Here is a 13,255-nt window from a genome sequence, read left to right as displayed (position 1 = left end):
CCCGCCGCCCTCCCCCCCCCCATCACAATAAATAAGGTTCCCGGCCCCACCGGCCTCCGCGCCACGGCCGTCACGGACACGCAGGCGGCCCCGCTGGACCCCAGCCCCTCCACCCGCCTGGAGACCCGGGCCCGGCCCGAGGCTCCGGCAGTAGGTCCGGAGGGTGGAAGGGACAGGCCCTCCTTTAGCCTGCCCCGATGGGGACGGGACAGGGGGGACGGGAGGAGAGGGGCTGTTGGCCAAGAGCACCCGCCCTGGCCTTGGCGGGGGAGAGATGCTCTTTGGTGCTGGAAGAACGGGGCGGGGGGGGGCCCTCCAGAAGCCTGGATCATCTTTGTCTCGTACGTGTGTGAGTGTATGTGTGTGTATGGGGGGGGGGTGACAAGGGGAGGTGGGGCAACCGGGGTTCCCGATGCCCCCAAAGGTCAAGGGGCCCGGGAAGAGGGCCGGTGAAGAGGGTGAGAGAGGAGAAGCGAAGGAGAGAGGTGGGGTGGGGGTAGAAAAGCCAAGGAGAGGGCAGGAGGGAAAGTCTAGGGTCAGAGGGCCGAGGGGGCCGACTTGGAGACGGCAGTCCTGACCCTAGACGGCGGAGCCCGAGACGCCCCCCTCCACCCCGGACTCTTTCAACGCACGGCTAGAGTCTTCTCCCCAACCCCGCAAGCCGTCCGGCCCCGTTGCCCGGTCCCGCAGAGCGGTCTAGGCCGGGGGAGGAGATTGGGTCTCCGGCAGTCCTAACTTTTTGGGTCGCCCTTCTCGGGGACGCCCTGTGAGCGGGGTTGGTGGGTGTGGGTATGGGTGTGTGGTGGAGGGGGAGGGGGAGGGGGGGGTCTTCCTCGGTGGGAGGAAAGCACTCTATGCCAAGGTGGGGGTGGGGATCGGGGCGGTGTGGCCAAAGCGGAGCTGGGAAGGGCAGTTGGAAAGGACCGCGTGAGTGGAGGGGAAAGCCCAGCGGCCCCCCCGGGATCCATCATCTCTGGAAATGCGGCGGGGAGGCCCCTCTCCCTCCCTCCCACCCTCCCTCATTCCTTCTCAGGGTCCCACTCGCCTCGGCCCCGGGGCCCGGTTCGGGGGTCCCCGGGGTCGGTCGGTTTCTGGGTAAGACAGAGAGCTTCTTGGGCGGGGGGCGGAGAGGGGGTTCGAGGGAGGAATTATTGCTGCGGAGAGAGAAGGAACCACCCCGTGCCCCGGAGGGCGAAGGTGACGCCGGAGGGCCCAGAAGGCTGGTGCCGCGGCCTAGTGTCAGAGCGTGTGTGGGGACGGGTATCTCCGTGTGTCCGTGTCCGTGTGTGAGTCTCAGGGGCCCGTCGGGACCCGGCTCCGTGGCGGGGACCCGGCTCCGTGGCGGGGCCGCCGAAGCCCGGGAGATGGGCGGGGGCGAGAAGGACGGCGAGCCGACCCCGGTGTCCTTTCGGGTGCCCGCGGAGGGGTTGTCCGTGCCCGGCCCGGGGAGGCCCAGCCGTGCCGCGGAGGGGCGTCGCGGGGGGCGCGGGGGGGGGGGGGGTCGGGTCCGGTTCAGCGTCCCGCCCCCCGCCCTGCGCCGGAGGGGTGCGAGGCGGAGGGGGTTCGGCGGGTCGGTCCCGTTTTGGGGAAGCCCCGGGAGCTTCCCAGGTCGGCGGGTGGGGAGGGATGGGGGGCGGGGGACGGACGGACGGACGGACGGACGGACACGGGACACGCACCGGCGCGCAACGCAGGCGCTCAACCCAGGCGCGCAACCCAGGCGCGCACGGGCGGGGAGGGGGCTTAAATGCTTAGCTCCGCCTCGTCGGGGGTCTCCGGGCCGCGGTCGGTGCCGAGGGCGGAGGCGGACGGGCCCTGGGAGAGGCCGAAGGGGGACACGACGGGCGAGCGGGCGGCCAGCGGCGACAGCGACGGCGAGAAGCTGGGGGACATGGCGGCGGACGACAGGGAGCCCTCGTGGCTGATGGGCGAGCGGCGGGGAGCGGGCCCGGGGGCGGCGGCCGGCTTGGGCGGCACCGACTTGGCCCCGGGGTGGGCGACGGCCGTGATGAGCGGGGGCGGGTCGATGCGCGGGGGCGGGCAGGGCCGGGCCGCCTCGTCCTTCAGCCGGGCGATCTCGGTGAAGACGCTGGCCAGCGGCTGGAACTGCGGGCACCAGCTCAGCAGATAGTCCCAGTTGTAGCTGCCGCGCAGCTCCTCGTCCCCGGCCACGATGGCCGTCAGCGCCCCGGCCACGCAGGGCTTGCCGTCGGGGGGGAAGCCGTAGTCCGCGGGGCCCGGGGCCGCCAGGGAGGCTCCGGGCCCGGCGGCGGGGGCCGGGGGCGGCGGCGGGGCCGGCCCGGCCTTGCCCCCCGCCCCGCGGCCCTTGAACCAGGGCTCGGCCGGCGGCTCGCAGGACGTGTCGGACAGCCCGTCGGCGTCCTGCTGGATGCCCGAGTCCGGGCCGCGGGCGGCCAGCGACGACGACACGCTGGCCACCCGCGGGAACTCGTTGATCATGCGGATCTCGTCGTCCTCGGCCGCCTCGGCCGAGCCCCGGCCGCTCGAGTGGGACGGGTCCAGCGACCCCCCCCGCGGGTAGGGCCCGGCCGGCCCCCCGGCCGCCCCGCCGGCCGGCCCCCCGACGGCCGGCCCGCCGCCCCCGTAGCCGGGCAGGGTCTGGTGGTAGAGGCGGTCCCCGGGCGCCGAGGGCGGCGCGGGCACCGGGGGGAGCCCCGGCTTGCGCGGGGAGCCGCCGGCCGGCCGGGCCGGGGCCGCCTCCCCGTCGGGGGCCGTCGGGGGCCCGGCCTCCCGCCGGGCCTTCCGCCCGCGCCTCCGGGCCCGCACCAGGCCCAGCAGCAGGGCGGCCAGGGCCAGCACGGCCACCACGCCCAGCGAGGCGGCCACCGCCCCGACCAGCAGCAGGTCGAGGTCGGGCGCCAGGCCCAGGCCCGTGTGGGTCACGTCGACGGTGACGGGCACCGAGGCGCTGCGGGCGCCGGGCAGGGGGCCGCGGGCCACCACCTCCAGGTGCAGCCGGCGCGGGCCCTCCGGCCGGGCCCGGCCCCCGCCCCCCGGCCGGCGGCTGTCCACCCGCAGGGTCAGGGCCCCCGTCGTCCCGTTGAGGAGGAAGTAGGGCGAGGGGGCGGCCAGCGCGTAGAGGACCAGGCCGTCGGCGCCCGCGTCCTCGTCCGTGGCCAGCACGTGGCCCAGGCCGTGGCCCCGGCGGGCCCCCTCGGGCACGGCGAAGTGGAAGGCCGGGGCCAGGAACACGGGGTCGTACTCGTCCTCGCCGGTCACCAGCACCGACACGGTGGCCGAGGCCGACAGGTTGCCCGCGTCGGTGGCCCCCACCAGCAGGCGCAGGCCGCGGACCCGCTCGAAGTCCAGGGGCCCGCGGGCCCGCAGCTCCCCGGTGGAGCTGTTGAGGGCGAAGAGGTCGTGACCCCCGGGCCCGCCGAGGCCTCCTCCCGCCGGGCCGGGCCCGGGCCCCGGCCCCGGCCCCGGCCCCGGCCCCGGCCCCGGCCCCGGGCCCGGCTCGGGGGGCGGCGGCAGCAGCGTGTAGCGCAGCCGTCCGAAGGGCCCGGCGTCGCCGTCCAGGGCCCGCAGCCGGGCCACCAGCGTGCCGGCCGGCCGGTTCTCCGCCAGGCTGGCCGTCAGCACGGGCAGCGGGAAGGCCGGCCGGTGGTCGTTGACGTCCCGCACCTCCACGGTCACCGGCGCCAGGGCGAAGTGGGCCCCCGGCGGGTCGGCCGCCCGCACCACCAGGCTGTGGCGCGCCGTCCGCTCGCGGTCCAGCGGCCGGGCCAGCCGCAGGGCGCCGGTCACCTCGTCCAGCTGGAAGAGGCCGGCCGGGTCCCCGGAGCTGAGGCCGAAGCGCACCGCCCCGTGGGGGCCGGCGTCGGGGTCGGAGGCCGCCACCCGCAGCAGCTCGGCCCCGGCGGGCGTGTCCTCGGGCACCACGGCGCGGTAGTGGGCGCGGGAGAAGACCGGCGGGTTGTCGTCCACGTCCAGCACGGTCACCGTGACGCCCACGGCGGCGCGGCGCTGCGGCCGGCCCCGGTCGGAGGCGGACACCGTCAGGTTGTAGCGGGCCACCGCCTCGAAGTCCAGCGGCTCCAGGAGGACCAGGCAGCCCAGGGCCCCGGCCCCGGCCCCGCCGGACAGCCGGCGCTCCAGCCCGAAGGCCTGGCCCCGGTTGCCGCTGACGATGGTGTAGTCCAGGGCGGCGTTGGGCCGCGTGGGGTCGGCGTCCGTCGCCTCCAGGGACAGGAGGGTGGCCCCCGCGGGCAGGTCCTCGGCCACCGACACCTGGTAGTGGGGCTGGGCGAAGCGCGGGGCGTGGTCGTTCTCGTCCTGCACCTGCACCAGCACCGTGGCCCGGGCCTTCCGCGCCGGGGACCCCCGGTCCCGCGCCTCCAGCACCACGTCCACCGGGCCCGCCCCGGCCCCGGCCCCGGCCCCGGCCCCGGCCCCCGCCGCCGCCGCCGCCGCCGCCGCCGCCCCCGCCGTCGGGCCCGTCGTGTAGATCGTTCCTGCGGGGGGACGGGACGGACAGCGGGGTCGGGGGTGGGGGCCGAGGGGGCCTGGGACAGCGCCCGGGGAAGGAAGGCCCACGGGGGGACTGGCTCTCCTCGGGGCTCCGTCGCACTTTCCGAGCGCTCCGCACAGCGGCCGGCACACCGCAGGACCTCCGTGATTACGGTTCCGCGGAGGAAAGGGTGGGTGGAGGGACAGAGACGGGGGTGGAGGGGCAGGGATGTGAGTGGAGGGACAGAGGTGGGGGGGGGGGAGGGACAGAGAGGTGGCGGGGAGGGACAGAGGTGGGTGGAGGGACAGAGAGGTGGCTGGAGGGACAGAGAGGTGGCTGGAGGGACACAGAGGGGGGTGGAGGGACACAGAGGTGGGTGGAGGGACAGAGATGTGGCTGGAGGGACAGAGAGGGGCGTGGAGGGACACAGAGGTGGGTGGAGGGACAGAGAGGTGGCTGCAGGGAGAGAGAGGTGGCTGCAGGGAGAGAGAAAGAGGGGGCAGGAAGAGGAGCCGGGTAGAATCTGGGCACCGTCTGGGGTTGGAGCGGGAGGAGGAAAGGATCTGCGGGGTGCCGGGGCGGAGGGTGGGATTCGGGGAGCCTTACCGTTGCTGGGGTCCACGCTGAAGCCCCCAGGAGCAGATGCCAGGTGGTACGTGATGCGGCCGTTGTCCCCCGAGTCGTGGTCCGTGGCGGTGACGGTGAGGATGGCACTGCCCGGCGGGGTGTGTTCTGGGAGGGTCACCTGAGGCGGGGGTGAGGGGGCGGGAGAAGCTAGTCTTCCAGATCCCCCCCCCCCCGCCGTCCTAGAGGGGGGCTGAGCTTGCCACCCCCGCCCCGGGCCTGGCTCCGTGCCCTCGCCGGTTTTTACGCGTGTGAGGGTGGCGGAGGGCGGGAGGTGGTGCCAACGAGGGGTAGGCCGGGGAGGGGGCCCGAGGCGGGGTACCTGGTAGAGGCCGTGGCCGAAGACGGGCATGTTGTCGTTCACGTCCTCCACCCAGACGGTCAGGTTGGCGATGCCCTCGTGCTGCCCGTCACTGGCGAGCAGGTGCAGGTGATAGCAGTCGAGGTGCTCGTGGTCCAGGGCCCCGGTGAGGAAGATGCGGCCCCCGAAGAGGCCTACGGAGAAGGGTCCCGCCTCCCCACTGGGGCTCAACGTGTAGGACAGCGTCGGCCCCGAGTCCACGTCGTTCCCGGTCACCCGGGCGATCTCCGCCCCCAACAGGGCATCTGAAACGAGGGAGGGGACGGAGGGCTTGGGCGGCCGGGAAGAAAAAGCTCTTGGAGGTCGGAGACCCGGCTGAGCGCCCCCGAGGGCCAGCAGCCCCCACGGTGGAATAATAATAATAATAATGTTGGTATTTGTTAAGCGCTTACTATGTGCCGAGCACTGTTCCGAGCGCTGGGGGAGATGCGGGGTGATCAGGTTGTCCCACGTGAGGCTCACGGTTAATCCCCATTTTACAGATGAGGTAACCGAGGCGCACAGAAGTGACTGGCCCACAGTCACACAGCTGACAAGTGGCAGATCTGGGATTCGAACCCATGACCGTCGACTCCGAAGCCCAGGCTCTTCCCTCCGGAAGCCCGCCGGGTCAAAGGTCAGCTTGGACAGGCCGCCCCCCCCGGGAAGCGGCCCGGGCTGCGGGGGCCCCGGGGAGCTGTCCAGCCTGCATTGTAGTGGACGTCCGGGAGCTGTCCTGCCCGCACTGTAGTGGACGTCCGGGAGCTGTCCCGCAGTGGCCCTTCTGCAGCCTCCCCGGGGGAGCTGTCCCGCACTGAAGCGGCCTCGGGGAAGCTGTCGCTCCCCGCAGTCGCCCGGGGAGCTGGCCTGACCTGCTCCATCCCCGAGGGACCTGTCGCAACGCTGTGAATTTGTGCGTGTGTGTGTTGGGGTCGTCACCCCGGGTGCCGCTGCAGCTGGGACTGAGGTAAACCTCTTAACGGGGGAGGAGGTGGAGAAGTTTGGGCGGGGAGAGGGGGAATCAAGGAGGAGAGCGAGAAGGAGGAGCAGGAGGAGGAAGAGACGGCCTCTAGTCTCTAAATTAGGGATTAATCAGCTGAGCGTACCCCGGGGTATCTAAAAGGAGAGGGCCGACGAAGTCCAGAGCCGAAAAAGGGTGTCCGAGCAGCCCGGAGAGAGGCAGGTGGCCCCCTGTAACCAGACCCGAGCTGGACTTCTAGGAGGAATCCCGACAAAGAGAGATTCGCCTGGATCCAAAGTGTCTCCCCATGATGGCTGGCCGGACCCATTCACTCACTTCCAGTTTGGCCACCCCGGGACCACGGCCTCAATCGGAGGGCTGCAGGGAGGGGGGGGGGGGTCCGCCGGATCCCCTTCTCACACCCGGGCAGGGCTCCCAATTACGAGACGGGGGGCGGGTCTCGGGGGGATGGTAACGGGGATGAAGGGAACGGGGGTTTCGGGGCTGGGGCATAGAAGGGACACTGGGCCGACGGACGGGGCTCCGGGGTGGACTGGAAACATTGACCCTGACTCCTGACCCTGATCCCTATCCCGTAGGAGACAGGGACTACGTTTTACCGGATTGCCCTGCATCCAAGCCAGCGTTTAACATAATTATTCATTCATTCTTTTATTCAATCGTATTTAGTGAGCCCTTACTGTGTTTGCACTGTACATGACGCTTAGCGCTCAAAAAGATGATTAAAATAAAGGTAAATAAATAGATTATTAAATATTTATAATAATAATAATAACGCGGGTATTTGTTAAGCGCTTACTATGTGCAGAGCACCGTTCTAAGTGCTGGGAGAGATACAGGGTAATCAGGGTAATCACGTGAGGCTCACAGTTAATTCCCATTTTACTGATGAGGTAATTGAGGCACAGAGAAGTGAAGCGACTTGCCCGCGGTCACACAGCTGACAAGTGGCAGAGCCGGCATTCGAACCCCTGACCTCGGACTCCCAAGCCCGGGCTCTTTCCACTGAGCCACGACTCCAAGCCCTGGCCGCGCCTTTCACCCTGATCTGGACCCCGGCCTCTAGCCCCGACCCCCCAAGGTTGAGTCGACCCTTAATCCCCCCTGCCCCTCCTCACTCCCGGCCGGCCATGGGTCACTCACCCTCGGGCACCCGCAGTTCCCAAGGCCGGGGGATCGTTGGCCGGTTGTCGTTGATGTCCAGCACCAGCACGGTCAGCGTAGCCGAGCCCACGAGTGGCGGAGAACCCCGGTCCGTGGCCATCACCACCAGGCTGTTGGGGGGACACCGTGGTCTACAGTCAGGGCATAGTTTTGGGGGGGCGGGAACGAGTGGGGGGGACGCAGGGCGAGGGCAGAGGCCGGCGTCAGGACGAGGGGGGCTCACCGGGTCTCTGCCCAGACCTCGCGGTCCAGGATGGCTTTGGTAGTGATGGCGCCGGTGTTGGGGTCCACCCGAAACAGCTCGCCCGTGGGCTGCGAGGGGGCCAGGCTGTAGGTCACCTGCCCCCCTGGGCCCTGGTCCGCGTCTTCGGCTTCCACCTGTCAGGAGAGAGGACGCTGAGGGGGACCCCGGAGGATAGGGACCCCGCCACACCCCCAAGTCCTCTGCCTCTCGTCTGCCTCCCGCCTCCGCCCTCGCAAGGCCTCCTGTCCCCGCTTCAGCTTCTTCTTTTTGAAAAACGGTACGTATTAAGTGCTTACTATGTGTCAAACACTGTTGTGTTGCCTCTGTTGCCTGGGGTAGGTGCATGTTGCCTGCCCCCACGTGGGGTTCACAGTCTAAATAGGAGGGAGTACAGGTATTTAACTCCCATTTCGCAGTTGAGGAAATTGAGGCACAGAGGAGTTAAGTAATGATAATAATAATGGGATTTGTGAAGTGGCTCAGTGGAAAGAGCACGGGTTTAGGAGGCAGAGGTCATGGGTTCTAATCCCGGCTCCACCACCTGTCAGCTGTTTGATTTTGGACAAGTCGCTTAACCAATCGGTGCCTCGGTTACCTCATCTGGAAAATGGGGATTAATAATAATAATAATAATAATGTTGGTGTCTGTTAAGCGCTTACTATGTGCCGAGCACTGTTCTAAGCGCTGGGGTAGACATAGGGGAATCAGGTTGTCCCACGTGGGGCTCACAGTCTTGATCCCCATTTTACAGATGAGGGAACTGAGGCCCAGAGAAGTTAAGTGACTCGCCCACAGTCACACAGCTGACCAGTGGCAGAGCTGGGATTCGAACTCATGAGCCCTGACTCCAAAGCCCGTGTTCTTTCCACTGAGCCACGCTGCTTCACATTAAGACTGGATTAAGACTGTGAGCCCCAGTTGGGACAACCTGATTACCTTGCATCTACCCCAGTGCTTAGAACAGTGCTCGGCACCTAGTAAGCGCTTAACAAACACCGATATTATTATTATTATTATTAAGTGCTTACTGTGTGCCAGGCGCTGAACTAAGGCCTAAGGTGGATACAAGCAAATCGGGTTGGACACAGTCCCTGTCCGATGTGGGGCTCACAGTCTCCATCCCCATTTAAAGATGAGGTAACTGAGGACCAGAGAAGTGAAGTGACTTCCCCGACGTCACACAGCTTTCATTCATTCATTAGTATTTATCGAGCGCTTACTATGTGCAGAGCACCGTACTAAGCACTTGGAATGTACAATTCGGCAACAGATAGAGACAATCCCTGCCCATTGACGGGCTTACAGTCTAACTGGGGGAGAGACAGCAGACAAGTGGCGGGGCCCGGTTGAGAACCCGTGAACTTCTGACTCCCAGACCCGTGCTCTTTCCACTAGGCCACACTGCTTCTTCCTCCCCCGCATCCCCCCGTCCCTTCCCGAAGTCTATTCCACATCCTTGACTTCTTTCTTCACTTGAGCCTCTCTCCTCTGCAATCCCCCACCCAGTTCTCTCTCAGCCTCTCATCTCCTACTCCCACTGAATCCCCCCACTCCATCTCCGTGAAGCCCCCCGACCCCCACCGTCCCCAGACTTCTGGGCTCCCCCCCGCCTCCGCCCCGTGGCCCACCTGGAGGAGGGGGCCGTCGAAGGCCCGGGACTCCGGGAGGAAGGCCACGTAGTGGGGACTCAGAAAGCGGGGGGCGTTGTCGTTGGTGTCCTGCAGGCTCAGGGTCAGCACCGTGAAGGCGAACGCTCCCCCGCTCTCCGCTTGGATCACCAGCCGCAGTCGTGGCGTCGCTTCAAAATCCAGCTCCTTGGCCGCTCGCACAGAGATCGCCCCTGGGGGGTGGGAGAGGTGGGGGGCTCAGGGGGTTTAGGGAGTCAGGACCCCATCAGCCTCGCTCCCCTCCCGGCTCCTACATCCTTAATAATGATAATGACGGTATTTGTTAAGCACTTACTATGTGCAGAGCACTGTTCTAAGCGCTGGGGGAGATACAGGATAATCAGATTGTCCCACGAGGGGCTCACAGTTTTTAATCCCCATTTTTGCAGATGAGGTAACTGAGGCCCAGAGAAGTTAAGTGACTTGCCCAAGGTCACCCAGCACACAGGTGGCGGAGCCGGGATTAGAACCCACGACCTCTGACTCCCAAGCCCAGGTTCTTTTCACTGTGTCCTTCCAACAGGGACCGCCTCTGGGGTCAGAGGTCACCCCCCCTCGGGCTTCCCGCCCACCCAGCCCGCTCTGCCGCTCTCAACCGGGCTCACCCAAGCGGTCGTGGCACGGCGGAGAGCGATGTCGGGGAGGAGGGAAGGACCTCTAGATTCCCAATCCCTTCCCCTGCCCAGGCCACCTCGCATCGTCTGCCCTGAGCTCGCTCTTGGGGGCCTCCCCCAGACCCCCATCTTGGCTCCCCACGTGACCACCTCCCACCCCCCCCCACCCCCGATCTGGTTTCCCCCCTCAGTCTCGCACCCCCCCACCATCCCCCTCTCCCACAGAGACCCTTAGCACCCCCAACCACCACTGGCTCCCAGGCCCTTCCTAGGCCTTTTCCTTCCCTTCCTCCCCTGGCCCCTCACCTGTACTGGGCTGGATGGCAAAGATTTCCTTCTCGTTGCCACTCAGGATGCTGTAGGTGATGGGCCCCGAAGAGCCCCCAGAATGGACGGCCTTGGGGGACGGCACCGGAGTCCCTGAGGGGGGTGGAGGAGGCCGGGGGTTAGGGCGACGGAGGGGCTGGGGGAAACAGCCCCGGAGAGCTTGGGCAGGGGCAGGCCGGGCTCTGCCTGGGCAGGGAGTTACGGGAGATGCCCCGGGTGGGAGAGCATGATTATCACTGAGGTGATAATAATAATGATCATGGTGGTATTTGTTGACCGCTCGCTCTGTGCCAAGCACTGTTCTAAGCTCTGGGGTAATTATATTCATAATAATGGTGGCATCTGTTAAGCGCTTACTGTTGGCCAAGCACCGTTCTAAGCTCTGGGGTAAACAATATTAACAATGATCACGGTATCTGTTAAGCGCTTACTAGGCGCCAAGCACCGTTCTAAGCTCTGGGGTAATAATAATAATAATAACAATTAGGGTATCCGCTAAGCGCTTACTCCGGGCCCGGCACCGTTCTAGGCGCCGGGGTAATGATGATCATAATTATTATTGCCACCGTATCCGTTCCGCGCTCACCGCGCGCCGAGCACCGATCTGAGCACCGGGGTGGACGCAGGGTAATCGGCGCGGTGCCCCGTGGGGCTCACGGTCTCAATCCCCCCCCTTTTACGGACGAGGCCCGGAGAAGCGGCGCGCCTCGCCCGACGGCCACGGAGCGGACGGGCGGCGGAGGTGGGATCAGAACCCAGGTCCCCAGAAGGGCCGGGCCGGCGCCCTCGCCACCGGGCCCCCCGGGTTGGGGCCCGGGCCCTCCGCCCCGACGGGCGCCCCCCGCCTCCCGTCCCCGGCCCCCGCGGACCTGGGGCGGCGTTCTCGGGCAGGGAGGCCTCGCCGCCGGGCCGGGGGAAGCGGGGCCCGCCGTCGGGCTCGTCGGGCAGCTGGACGACGACGACGCCGGTGGCCGAGAGGGCCGGGCGGCCCAGGTCGGTGGCCACCACGAAGAGGACGCGCTCCCGGGGGGCGAGCGAGGCGAGGGGCCGCGCCAGGCGGATCTCGCCGGTGTAGGGGTCCACGGCGGCTCCGGCGGGCGGGCGGGCCAGCCGGTAGAGGATGGACGCGTTGGCCCCGGCGTCGCGGTCCTCGGCGGTCAGCGTGGCCAGCGGGCGGGGGCCGGAGGCCGGCCGGGGGCCCGGCCGCAGCCGCAGGGGACTGGCCGGGAAGAAGGGCGCGTGGTCGTTGACGTCCAGCACGGTGACGGCGACCGACACGGTGGAGCTGCGGGGCCGCCCGGCCGCCCCGTCCACCGCGGTGACCCGGAGGGCGAAGGCCGCTCGACGCTCGCGGTCCAGCGGCCGGGCGGTGCGCAGCTCCCCGCTGGCCGGCTCCAGCTGGAAGGAGCCCGCCGCCCGGCCGTCCAGGTAGTAGGCCACCCGGCCGTTGGCCCCGGCGTCGGGGTCGACGGCCCGGACGGTCAGCAGCAGGCCGCCCACCGGCAGGTCCTCGGCCGCCTCCACGGCGTAGGCGGCCACGGGGAAGGCCGGGGCGTGGTCGTTGACGTCCAGCACCCTGACGGCCACCCGGAGCTCGGCGCGCCGCGGGGGCCGCCCGCCGTCCCGGGCCTCCACCCGCAGCTCGTACGACGCCGTGGCCTCGCGGTCCAGCTCCCGCGCCGTCCCCAGCTCCCCCGATCCCGCGTCCAGCACCAGGTCCCCCGACGGGTCTCCCTCTGCGGGCGGGAGGGGAGCCGGACCCCCGGGCACGCAGAGATGGGGGACCGGAGACGCGGAGACAGGGGAATGGAGAAGCAGAGACGGGGACCGGAGGCGCGGAGACAGGGGAGACGGGGACGGGAGGCGCAGAGACAGGGGAGTGGGGACGCAGAGACGGAGACGGGGAGACGCAGAGACAGGGGAGTGGAGACGCAGAGACGGGGACGGGGAGGAGCAGGGACGGGGACGGGGAGGAGCAGGGACAGGCGACAGGAGGCGCAGAGACGGGGGGAGGGGTGGCCCAGTGACAAGGGAGTGGAGACGCAGAGATGGGGGACCGGAGGCGCGGAGACAGGGGAATGGAGAAGCAGAGACGGGGACCGGAGGCGCGGAGACAGGGGAGACGGGGACGGGAGGCGCAGAGACAGGGGAGTGGAGACGCAGAGACGGAGACGGGGAGGAGCAGGGACGGGGACGGGGAGGAGCAGGGACAGGCGACAGGAGGCGCAGAGACGGGGGGAGGGGTGGCCCAGTGACAAGGGAGTGGAGACGCAGAGACGGGGGAGTGGAAACGCAGAGACGGGGACAGGATGCGCAGAGGCGGGTGGAGCGGAGACCCAGAGACAAGGGACGTGGAGATGCAGAGACGGGGAGCGGAGGCGCGGAGACAGGGGAAGGGAGAAGCAGAGACGGCGACGGGAGGCGCAGAGACCGGGACAGGAGGCGCAGAGATGGGGGAGCGGTGACCCAGGGACAGGGGAACGAAACGCAGAGACGGGGAGAGGACATGCAGAGACACGGGGAGAGGAGATGCAGAAACAGGGGAACGAGACGTAGAGACGGGGAGAGGAGGCGCAGAGACAGGGGTGTGAAGACGCAGAGACGGAGGAATGGAGACGCAGAGACAGGGGAATGGAGAAGCCGAGACGAGGGAATGGAGACGCAGAGACAGGGAGGGGGGACGCAGAGATAGGAAGAACGGAGAGGCAGAGAAGAGGGCGCGGGGATCCCGAGAAAAAGGGAGATTAAGGCGGAGAGACCGGGCGGGTTGGGCCGCGGGACGGGGACCCACGGGAAACGTGTGCGTGGGACGGGGTGGCAG

At 68.2% G+C, this 13,255-nt stretch overlaps 1 protein-coding gene across 1 annotated transcript in view; it reads right to left on the bottom strand.

Annotated features, from left to right (window-relative positions):
• Positions 1-1,505: 1,505 nt before the first annotated feature.
• The window catches only part of DCHS1 (dachsous cadherin-related 1), a 38,776-nt gene continuing 27,026 nt past the window's right edge, over positions 1,506-13,255 (bottom strand). The window contains exons 13-20 of the mRNA XM_029058123.2: positions 11,304-12,170; positions 10,414-10,527; positions 9,455-9,666; positions 7,805-7,959; positions 7,561-7,691; positions 5,418-5,701; positions 5,078-5,216; positions 1,506-4,475 (exon numbers count right to left, since the gene is read on the bottom strand). Coding sequence (XP_028913956.1) covers positions 1,744-4,475; positions 5,078-5,216; positions 5,418-5,701; positions 7,561-7,691; positions 7,805-7,959; positions 9,455-9,666; positions 10,414-10,527; positions 11,304-12,170 — 4,634 coding nt within the window. The 3' untranslated portion in view covers positions 1,506-1,743. The remainder of the gene's footprint in view (positions 4,476-5,077; positions 5,217-5,417; positions 5,702-7,560; positions 7,692-7,804; positions 7,960-9,454; positions 9,667-10,413; positions 10,528-11,303; positions 12,171-13,255) is intronic.

Source organism: Ornithorhynchus anatinus, chromosome 2, assembly GCF_004115215.2.
Source record: "Ornithorhynchus anatinus isolate Pmale09 chromosome 2, mOrnAna1.pri.v4, whole genome shotgun sequence".
Taxonomy (NCBI): domain Eukaryota; kingdom Metazoa; phylum Chordata; class Mammalia; order Monotremata; family Ornithorhynchidae; genus Ornithorhynchus; species Ornithorhynchus anatinus.
Note: the sequence above shows the minus strand (reverse complement) of the source record. Positions and strands in the feature narration are given on the sequence as shown.